The sequence below is a fragment of the Panicum virgatum genome, chromosome 2N (genome assembly GCF_016808335.1).
Source record: "Panicum virgatum strain AP13 chromosome 2N, P.virgatum_v5, whole genome shotgun sequence".
NCBI lineage: Eukaryota > Viridiplantae > Streptophyta > Magnoliopsida > Poales > Poaceae > Panicum > Panicum virgatum.
In genome coordinates this window covers 20,510,407-20,521,901 of record NC_053146.1, presented here as the reverse complement: position 1 = coordinate 20,521,901, position 11,495 = coordinate 20,510,407, and the positions used below count along the sequence as shown (strand labels likewise).

At 45.3% G+C, this 11,495-nt stretch overlaps 1 protein-coding gene across 1 annotated transcript; it reads right to left on the bottom strand.

Annotated features, from left to right (window-relative positions):
• Positions 1–473: 473 nt before the first annotated feature.
• On the bottom strand, positions 474–5,748 carry LOC120659997 (fatty acyl-CoA reductase 1-like). The gene is made up of 7 exons (XM_039938309.1): positions 5,498–5,748; positions 5,256–5,359; positions 2,321–2,520; positions 2,062–2,162; positions 1,762–1,969; positions 1,408–1,657; positions 474–1,299 (listed from the first exon to the last, which is right to left on the bottom strand). Exons 1-7 carry the CDS (start codon positions 5,574–5,576, stop codon positions 730–732), a joined length of 1,512 nt encoding a protein of 503 aa, XP_039794243.1. The 5' UTR covers positions 5,577–5,748; the 3' UTR covers positions 474–729.
• Between the last annotated feature and the right edge of the window lie 5,747 nt (positions 5,749–11,495).

The following is an 11,495-nucleotide window of genomic DNA, read 5'->3' as shown; positions in this document are numbered from 1 at the left end:
ATGGTGGGAGTCCGAGTCCCATGGTAGCAGACGAAGAGGATAAGGAAGAAGGGGAAAAAAAGAAAAGAGAAAAGGAAAAATAGAAAAGGAAGGAAGAAAAAAAAGAAAAGAAATGGAAGAAAAAATTTAAAAATGGAAAAACACGGAGTAGGGAGAGGGGGCGGCGCCGCTCCTTGCGCCTCCTCTTTTCCGCGTCGGCGGCAGTGCTTTTTGCTTGCCTGGTCAGCGCATTCTGTACTCTGTGTCTCGCGGTTGCCATTTCCATCCCTGTCCCTGATTTCTCTTCCTCCTTTTCTTCAGATTTCGGCGCTCCTCTGCGCTGCCTCTTTTTCTCGGTTGCAGTAAGATTACGGTGCCAATGCATACACTGTTCTTCGCTACCTCCTATTGATTCCATGGATGGCGAGATGTGCTTCTCTGCCTCTCTGTGTTGCTCTGTTCGCAGGGTTGTGCTGCAGCTGCTGGCGTTTTCCTAAGCACCTTTACTATTATTCACATTTTGTTTATTTAAGTTTCAAAGTCAACCCACATGATATTGATTATCATTAAGTCGGACGGCGCGGCATCGCGCGCTATTGACCTAGTTATAACTAGAAGTCCAAGCTAAGCTGCTGACTGGATGCATTTCCATCAATAATGTATCCTCATCTTCTTCGCTGAGGATGGATGAGATGTGATGGCACGCTTATTCCAGTTCTTCCCCTCCTCCATTGCTTGGCTTCAATTCGATCACTTGTTGAGCACGTACTTCATGACGCCGGGGATGTGGATGCTGTAGAAGTAGTCGTCCCAGTCGACGGTCTTGGGGTCGAAGTTGAAGGCGGCGCGGTCGCCGGGCGCCATGGCCAGCCGGAGCCTCTCCACGTTGGCGTCGTCGAAGACGCCCCGGAAGAGCGCGAAGGGCCCGTAGAGGCCGACGAGGCGCATCACGAAGGCGTACCGGCGGCGGAGCTCGGCGCAGGGCCGCGCGAGGAGGCCGCACAGCAGCAGGCTCAGCAGCCGCAGCAGCTCCAGCGGCAGCCGGTACCGGACCGTCATGTACGCCGTGAAGCCGGCCACCGTCGCGAAGAAGCGCACCGGCCGGGTGCGCACCGGCCGCCCGCCGGCGCCCACCCGCGGGTGCGCGCTGAAGTAGCGGATCGCCGTCCGGTACAGCACCGCGTACGCCGCCGGGTTCCGGAGGGACGACGTCGCGTGGTACACCGTCGGCGGCGACGCCCGCTGCTGGCCCGCCGCCGGCGGCGAGGCGTGCGCCGCCACCGCGGCCATCATCGCGTTCACCACCATGTCCCCGGGGATCTGCGCGCGTCACACCACACATTGCAGGAAATCCTTTGTATTCTCGTCGGAAAATTAGCTGAAATCCAGATTCGGGTAATGGTACGGTGGTACTGGTAGACTGCTTACGACATCCATGGTGAGGTCGAGGTCGGCGAGGAAGCAGGAGAGGTTCTGCTTGGCGTAGCCGATGAGGATGGCGTCGATGGTCCGGGTCCCCTCGATCCACCCCGGCAGCGGGTCCTTCTGGATGCTGGTGATGATGCTGGGCCGCACGATGGCCACGGGCACGCCGCCGCCGCCGAGCTCCTGCGCCAGCGTCATCTCCCCCAGCGCCTTGGTGAACACGTACGTGTTGGGCCACCCGAACTCCCGGGCCCTGCATATCATTTGATTTAGACAGAGTTCATCACATTCCCATTGTTCGAATTCACCCAGAGTTCATCTGCAATTTACTGGAGAGATTGATAAATTGATTACTACCTGGCGAGGCCGAGCTCCTTCATGGCCTTCCTCTCGTTCTTCTGCTCGGCGTCGTCGCCGGCGAGCTGCAGCTGGTAGTCCCTGGCCAGCCGGAGCTCGGCGTCGACGTCCAGCTCCAGCCGCAGCCGCGCGTCGTCCCCGCGCAGTGTCTCGCCGTGCTTGAACGGCCGCTCCTGGATCACCCCCTGCCTCTCCCCAACCACATAAGCTGCCATTGCAGTTTCAGTTTCAGTCTCTTCTCCGTCAGTGATTAACTTAATTAACCCACAGACATGTGCTAATTCAGAAACTTTTTTTTACCGGTGGAGACATGGAGGATGACCTCGAGGTTGGGGCACTGCCTGGCCAGCCGGCACATGTGCTTCACTCCCATCACGTTCACGTCCAGGGCCACGTCGTACCTGCACGCATTGCAGAGTTCAGACGCCATTTTCAGAGAGTTTCGTCAGGCCATTTTCAGGTCTGCGTTCGTGAAGCATGATCTTCTTCCTACTCTCCGGCAATGGAGTGTGCTAATTTTTTCAGAAGAAGAGAACCGATGGCCGGCCGGCCGGCCGACCTCTCGTAGAAGTTGGTGGTGGCGGCTCCGTTGACGATGACGTTCATCTCTTGGGTCATCTGCGCCAGCTGGGCTCCCTCCACGCCGAAGTTCTCGTGGATGATGTCGCCGGCCAGCGGGACGACCTTGTCGTCGACGAAGGACTGGAACCCCTTGCCGTGCGTCTCCCGCAGGAGCCCAAACAGCTCCTTACCGATCACCTGCATTGCCGTCAGTATAAACATAGTATCAGCGACCACACACATATATGCCAACCAAATTCACCACAAGCAACTTTGCTCATCATCATCTGCTGATTTTTCGAACAAAAATCTGTTGATTCTAAAGATTCAGGCCAGAAGAAAATATTCCAAATGTTTCAGAAAATCGCATGCAATGCAACAAGAGATCCAATCGAATGCAAGGTGGGTTTGGGCTTGTATGGGCCCCCAGACGGAGAGCGAGGTGGACCTTGCACACTACTGCATTACGTACGGCTCAGCCTCGCCAGATGGGTCCATCGTCTCTGTGGCGATCTTGCCATCTTGGTGTATAGGAGAAAGAGATTCTTCGGTGAGCTAGAGATCTAGGTGTCTGAAAACTGAAAATTGCCACTGCAACGATTATTTGCGAGACAGATCTGATCATGGACCACGCTGGGGCCATCTAATACTGATCCAGCATGGAATTTTTGCCGCTAGGGTCCCTACGAAACTTCTCTCACCATCGTCGTCCTTCTTTGTACAGTAGAATAACAGTTCATCCAGTAACACATTATGGCATTCTTTTCATGACTCCAGGTAGAACATAGTTAGGTCTTGTTTAGATCTCAAAATTTTACACCAAAAAATGTCACATCGAATATTTGGACACATACATAGAGTACTAAATAAAATCTATTTGTAAAACTTTTTGCACGGATGGGCTGTAAATCGCGAGATGAATCTAATGAGTCTACTTAATCCATAATTTACAACATTGATGCTACAGTAACCATCCGCTAATTATAAATCATAAATTAATTAGGCTCATTAGATTCGTCTCATAATTTACAATCTATTCGTACAAAAAATTTTATTGCTGCCTGAAAGATGATGTGGGGATAGAAAGATGACGGGGGTTGCTGCCTGAAAGATGATGTGGGGATAGAAAGACGACGGGGGTTGCTGCCTGAACATGGAAAAAAAAGGGAGTAAAATTAACACGAAGATGATAGAAGCATTCTAGTGGACAGTGGGTACTGCGCGGCTGCGCGCAATGTTCAGTCAGGCCTCTAGGGACTTGTATTCATGCTGAGACGACGCAAAACCGGGGGCGCCCAGCCCAGCACATCGTTTCCCGGACGGCATACCAATGGCATGCAATGGTGCTGCACAGTGAACAAGTGCCGAGGGCAATTACTGCTTGCTCCTGACCAGACCCACCAGCAGCTACTCTATTCGCATGCTACGCAATGGCCGTGTTTGGTTTTTTGCGTGGAATTACTGTAGCACGCTTTGACCGTTAATTTAGAGTATCAAATGAAGTCTAATTACAAAACCACCTCCACAACCCCCCGTGTAAATCGCGAGACGAATCTAATGAGGCCTTTGACCGCGTGATTCGGGGATGGTTACTGTAGCATCACTGTAGCAAATCATCGATTAATTACCGTCATTAGATTCGTCTCGGAAAGTTACACTCATCCCTGAAAAGGTTTTGCAAATAGACTTCATTTAGTACTCCATGCGGACGTTCGTCTTTTTGTGTAAACTTGATGTGATGGTTTACGCCATTGGCTCCTACTAGCAGGGTAACCATTTGAGGCCTGCAGCTTCAAATGGCTCTCTCGGGCTCTGAAGCATGCAGGTTTCAGAATTCAGATCTACAACTACTGCAACTGCAAGCAGCAGGGGCCCTTGCCTTGCAAGCAGTTGGATGAACTATTCAAGTATCCTGGACAGATCAGGGGCACAAGTGAAATCCTGCCCTTGTTTAGATGCATCCGTAAATTTTTTGAAAGAAAATTTTTTCACATTTAAAATATTAAATATATACTAATTGCAAAATTAATTATAGATTCCGTCCGTAAATCGCAAGACGAATCTAATGAGCATAATTAATTCGTCGTTAGCATATATTTATTGTAGTAATTTAATATCTAATGATGATCTAATTAGGCTAATTAGATTCGACTCGTAATTTACAAGCAAGCTATGCAATTAGTTTTTTATTTCGTTTAGATTTTATACTCTATGCATGTAAAATTCTTATTTGATGTGATAGTTTTGGAATTTTGAATTTTACATCTAAACAAGGGGCCTGATGACCACTCTTTAAAGAATGTAATCAATCTACACCTATGCCATGCAACTGAACTGTTCCGAGTCTTGATCGTGGACAGTCTGTAGTACAGTACTAGCTTTTACATTTCGCCAAAGTACCATAGTCCTTATTAGGGCTGTCGTCGCAGTGATTGGGAAGGTTGTGTGTGAGGCTTATTCGGTTAATCCCCTCGTAAAATCGGAGGGAGTTGTGAGGTGATTCCATACAAGAGTAGGGCTTCAGTGGTGAATCTAAGATTTACAGACGGGTAGGAAGCTTCGCAGTATTTGCCGTGTACACGCGGAGTAGTGTTTTTAACTTGTACAACGTGCTACATAGTATATCATTTTCTTGTACCACGTAAACAAGAGGAGAAAGATAACAGAGTTAAACAAATAAGCGAACCGTAGAAACACATCAAGCTTTGTCTAAACAAAGGCAACTTGCAAAGTCTGTTACTTTGTCCGAAGAATGTTTCAGGCTCTTTGCGCCATCAACTTACTTAATTAGGCCAATGCGTGCCACCGATTCTTAACGAACGGTTACTTGGAGATCAGGTGAAAGAACCCAATTTTTTCTTTAAAACAACAACAACTAGTACTACTCTAGTAGAACAGAAGAAGCTGGTGTTACTAGAAGTGATTGAACTCACCTCAGTCTCCACCCGTTTCTTGGCCGATTCCGCGTCCGGCGCTCTCACCGGGAGGTAGATCCTCTTGACGTCCGGCTGGACCCTCAGTATCTTCTCCACAAGTACTGCAGCAGCGAGACAGGGCAAGGCACAAGAACATCAGGTGAAGGTGAGCACAATGCATGCAGCAACAAAAAAAGTTTGCTGGATTTTTTCCCCATCTCTTCGTTCAGCGAGACAAGAGAGGCATGCGGCATGCTTACTCTTTCCAAGGAAGCCCGTTGAGCCAGTGATGAGGATGCCCTTGTTCTTGAAGTACCCCGGGATCCTTGCTTCCTCCATTGTTCCAGCAACCCTCTTTTTCAGGCTGTTCTCTGTGTTTCTGTTTTTGCGTATGAGGGAGGGATCGATCAGAGAGAGAAAGCAGGAAGCTAGGGGAGAAGGATAGAGTACTTGGTGCTAGAGACGGTTCAAGTGTGAGAGGCACGCCACACCAAAAGAGGCTCCTGAGCGTGGGTATTTATACACAAGCCAGCCACTGCACCAAGGTGTGCGAGTCTTTGGGGGGTTTGAGTGCACGTAATCTATAATTAGCATTTATGACAATGGCATGATGGACTTTACTGCATGGGATCGACAATGCATGCACTGGGCTCAGAGGATTACCCCCCGTCACTGTCAGGAGAAGATAGTAGTAAGCACTTGAAAGCAAGTTAATCTTCACTGTGCAAACCAAGATACCATTAATCCGTCTTACATGTGCAGCCGTGTGGGGGGAAATAAAAGAACAACCGGCCTATCAGCCAGGTTAAGCTTTGCAACTGAAGAAACAGATCATAGTGCTTTGACAACTGAACAAGCTGTTTGTAACAGAGCCTAGTGATGCAGTTGATACAGGACTATCATGCAGTAGGATGTAGAAGATGGACGCTTCCCAATAAACAAATGAGAAAAATAAAAGGGTAGATTGGATATTGGTTGACAAAATGTCTGCCCTCTCTGCTAATCGTTGACAATAATCTTTTTGTTTGCGCGTTATTGGCTTACACCAGAACAGTACAGCTTTCAGAAGCTAAATCCTAACCACTGGGAGGCATTTCGTTCCTTTCCCTTCTTCATCATACGTGGATAATTCAGGATGCGTGATCTATAGGGGTTCTGGATTCTGACAGGGTACATGTTTGGTAAGCTAATACCTGCTAGAACATGGGCCAGGTGAGTGACACATCAACTAGAACGCCACGCCACACGCTTGGATTGACTTGGTGATTCATCCACAAGTAGGCCACCAAGTATATATATTTGTTCCCTTTAAATTAAGAGTAAATTATACCAGCGGTCCTCGAAGTTGGCTTGGGGTGTCATCCCGGTCCATAAACTTCCAAAATGCGCATTCATACTCATAAACTTGCTAATCATATCACGTGAGGTCCAAATCACAGTTGTTTAAGCTAAATCAAAAGTTATTCAATGTGTTTATATAAAATATTATATAAGTACAGTAATAATTCATACCAATTTACCTATACAAATATATCAAATACAAAAGATCTACATAAAAAAAATCAAGGAACTCATACGATCAGATTTGTCAAAAAAATAAAACAAAAAAGGACAAATATTTGAGGAAATATTGGGAAAGAAAATATTTAGCATAATGTTTTGAAATGAATTTTTAAAAAAAATAAAAAAGTATAAGAGTTGAGCAGAAATTTTCAAAAATAAAATTTAGACCCATATGTAAGCTCCACATAAGTTGAAACCATCCACTTTATGACTCTAAAATAATGATTCGGACTTCATGTGATACGATTGGCAAGTTTGAGAATTTGAATGTGCATTTTGAAAGTTTAGGGATCATAATGACACCCTGAGCCAAAGTTCGAGGATCTACAGTACATTTTACTCTTAAATTAATGTGTATTTGGAGTAGAACATTGCTTCAACAAGAACTCTATCTACCCGCAAAAAAAAAACAAGAACTATACCTACCAGAGTCCAGATGTATGGGATGCTTGTATCTTTTTTTCAGGATCCCGAGAGATCGACCGGGACAATTTTCTTTTAAAATTTGTTCCCCGGGCAAAGAGCGTGTGTGTGTATTCCCTTTGATATAACAACATATTAATATTATATGCCCGATTATGATTATATATATATTTATTGGGGTAGAGAGAGACAATCAGGCAAGTATGGATTAAAGTGGCTGGAATTATGAAGCTGAAAGCGAGTTCGCCGCAACTTTTGAATGCAGCAAGCGTGGTCCCTTCCGCTCTTTCCCTTGGAGGCATGGAACGGATCGTGCTGGGTTTAGTCCCAAACCTGAACGGATCGAGATGTGAACAATTCTCACCCATCGGTTTAGTCCTGAGTTGAACTAGATCTGACGCCTTGGTCCGTTGAGAGCTTCGTTGGCGTAGACAGCTGCCGCGCCGTGGACTCTGACGAATAAGAGTAAGTATTATGATGAGCTACTAGTTGGCTCATATCTATGTGGAGGAGAGAGAATTGATTGAGCAACTAGCACCGCATTAAATAGCAGTGGGACTCGCTACAGTCGCAAGCGCTTTTCCTGTTGCTGCTGGCGAGCAGTCGACGCAACCATAAAACTTGCTCTAAGGTAGCATCATCTGTTGTATGCAACTTTTGGATGCCAATGTATGACAGATGTAATGTAACGAACCTGTTTCAGATATGCAGATTGCTAGTGAGTTGCAGTCCTGATCTTTCTTCCTGACACATGTGATTGCACGAGCTACTTATTACTACAGCATTAAGCATAGCTCATCCTGCACGCTCCTGACATAAAGCTATGAAACGCAAGAACATCTCATTCAGACAGACAGTGTTCTCCACTCGTCTGCCTCAAGCCTTCTCCTTTCTAATAATCTTGATGCATGATGCGTGCGGGCCAATAGAGGCAGAGGATCCCATGCTACATGCATGGAGCAGTCTGCCTCAAGGATCACAAAAAGAGAGGGCAAGCCGTGAATCGCAGTCCAATCGCTTGTCCATGGGCAAGGAAAAACAGAGGTGGCACCAAGATCCGCCACAGGATAAACAAAAACAACACACGCTATTATTCTTTTGTCTCCTCGAGAGTCAAGAGGAGTAGATGAGCATGGGAGGAAATCGTAATCCCTGTCTGTCTGTCTCTGTCTGTTTGTCTGCCTGTCAGTCAGGCTGTCCATCAAGTCATCTGTCAGGGTTAGACCAACCAACCAGATGCCAATGCAGAGCTTCCAGGTCAGCTCGGGCCGCATGTCTCTGTCTGCATGTGCATCAGCTTCAAAGGCTCATGGTGCCGTGGGCGAAGGCTCGGCGGCGACCACAGACCAGACCAGACCTCGCCTCCATCCATCCATGGAGCTGAAGAGCGAGACCGGGACGGGACCGGCTACACACACGGCGGATGCAGTTGGAGCTGGCGAGTTGCCAGCCACACAGGCAGGCAGGAGGAGACCAGCTGAGAGTTGAGAGATCATGGCGCGCCGACTTGCATTTGCAGCGACGACGACGCGATCCAGGGCGTATCCGACGATTTATGGGAGTGATAAATAGGGGCTTCGATGCAATCCCAGCTCGTCGGGGAAACTTGGCTTCGACTTATGAATGATGATGACCTGATTATGAATTCATAATTATATTTTCCTGCCAAACACAATGTGCTCATCATTGTTTGTTCTCCAGTATACCTGCTGCCATGTCTGCCACCTTGAGTTTTATAGGACTGCCAAAGTTTTTTTTTTTGAACGAACGAGAACGAGCACAGACTGTGCGCATTTCTATTAATGAAGAAAGAGACTACCAAAGCTTTAGGATCGCCGAAAACATCTCCTGCTCCAAGATTTAGGTTGGATAGATAGTATAGGTGGATCTCTGCCAAATAAAGAGAAGATTATAGTTTGTAGCATAAATTAAAATGGTTTAGGTGTTTATGCATTTAACTGAAATTGTAGACAAAATGATTTACCTAAGTGCTCGCGGTCTACGTACAGTTTCAGATCCAATTTTTCTTGAAGATACAAATATGCAGCTCCAAAGTATCCACAGAATCCGCTGGTAGAGCTATGCAAAACACGGCCTCTTAAAGAAAAGAAGATAAAGCTTTTTTTATGAAACATGGGGGATTTCCCCAACTGATTATATTATATTAAAAGAAAAAAAAGATGAGAGTAACAAGTTACAGAAACAAAGTTAAGAAACAAAAAAGGTTAAAAAAATTGGTGAATTGCACAAGGGCTTCTAGCCATTCTAACATTTGATCCTTACGTCGTGTTTTTGCTCTGAGAATAACTAGAGCAAATTCTGTCATGAAAAATTGGAAGCATCTATGTGGTGTGGGTTGAATTCCTCTGAAAATGAAATCATTTCTTTGCATCCATAAGCTCCAGTAGAAAGTAATCATGATCTCCATGAAGAAAGGAATGTTAATATGTTCCTTAATTGCTTCCAAAACTTGCCAGGTAGAGTTCCCCACTAACACAATGTTTAACTTGATCCAGCAGGCTAAAGCAAAAGGGCAATCAAAGAACAAGTGGAATAGAGTCTCATCCATCCCCAGGTTACAACAGACACAGACATATGAAGGCAAGATCATATTTCTTTGTCTGAGAATCTCTCTGGTACTGAGTCTATTATGATGAAGTAACCAAAAGAAAACCTTGTGTTTATTTTTGCAAGAGGACTTCCATAGCCATCTGAAAAGGGGAGGAGTGGGCATATGTCCAGTTAAATGTGAGTAAGCTTTAGAAGTAGAAAAGAAAGGAGAGCCCCATATGTAAGACCAGACATCTGTGTCATCAACGGCTGAAAGAGTAATCATATTCTGTGCAAGTTCAATCAGCTGATCAGCAGCTAGAGGGGACAGGGAGGGATGTAAAAATTCTTCATAGTCATCTGCATTTCATGCTTCATAAAGGGAAATGTCTTTGTTTTTGGCAAAAAGAGAACAGTTTTGGGTAATGAATCCTTGGCACTTTATTTAGGCATAACCAGAAAAGATATGATTTTCCATCATGAACATTCACCATTGCAAGTCCTTTAAATGAATCTAATAGCTTTAAGATATCTTTCCACCAGAATGAGCCTACCCTTTTAGTGGCTGATGGTAACTCCCCATTGCTATGATGTCTTTCCCACATCAATTTGACCCACGGTATGCCATGCCTGTTATAGAACTTGTGCAGATTTTTTAGAAGTAATGCTTCATTCTGAGTCTAAAGATTTAGAACTCCAAGACTAGCTTCCTGTTTTGGCAGGCAAACCAATTCCCAGGCTGCCTTTGATGGTGTTCTATCATTGATATCTGAACCTCTCCAAAGGCTGTGTTTTTTGTATTTGTCCACTTGTTTGATGACAGTTTTATGAAGGCTAAATGTACTCATGAAAAACATGGGGAAAGATGTAAAGATGGAGTTTGTGACTTCCAGTCTTCCAGCCTGAGATAAGAAGGATGATGTGAAAGCTAACCTTCTTTCACATTTGGTTACTAAAGGCAAGAAATCAATTAATTTAGGCTTTGTCAGACCAAGGGGCAGTCCCAAATAAGTAAAAGGCAGGGAGCCCATTGCACACCCAAAGAGTTGAGCAAGTAAGTTTGTTCTATTTTCATCCACATTGATTGGCACTAGCATGGACTTGGCATAATTGACATTCAGACCTGTTGAGGTGGAGAAGTCATGCAGAACATTTTTGAGAGCTGAAATTTGAAGGGGGCATGCTTTCATGATCACTAGTGTGTCATCTGCATATTGTAGGATTGGAAAATCTTCACTATATTGTAGAGGTATTGGAAGGTTCAGCAAATTCTGAGATCTAGCATGATTCACCATGCTCCGCAAAAGATCTAGCATGATTCACCATATTCTGCAAAAGATCTAGGTCCAAAGCCTTTATGTTGCATGATACTCATCATTGCTTGATGCTCTACCTTATCAAAGGCTTTTTCAAAGTCCAATTTGAGGATTATAATTCCCTTTCTGGATTAGTGACACATATGCAGATATTCAAGGGCCCATGCTAAGCAGTCCTGAATTGTTCTACTCTGGATAAAACCATACTGATTCTTGTGGATAATCTGCTGAATTAGTCTCTGTAATCTTTTTGCTAGAAGCTTTGTAATGATTTTCATGGAGATGTTTAACAGTAATATAGGTCTGAATTCATTTACCTTAGTTATACCATCAACCTTAGGTATGAGAGCAATAAAGAAACCATTCAAACTTTAAAGACAAATATTTCCAGAGTAGAAGTCCTGAC

Bases quoted from the DNA above. Each gene is read 5' to 3' on its own strand.
- LOC120659997 (XM_039938309.1), bottom strand. From the start codon at position 5,576: ATGGAGGAAGCAAGGATCCCGGGGTACTTCAAGAACAAGGGCATCCTC. The intron at 2,521-5,255 runs GTGAGTTCAATC...ACGGCAATGCAG, and splicing joins AGAAACGGGTGGAGACTGAG to GTGATCGGTAAGGAGCTGTT. The intron at 1,970-2,061 runs GTAAAAAAAAGT...CTGCAATGGCAG, and splicing joins CATCCTCCATGTCTCCACCG to CTTATGTGGTTGGGGAGAGG.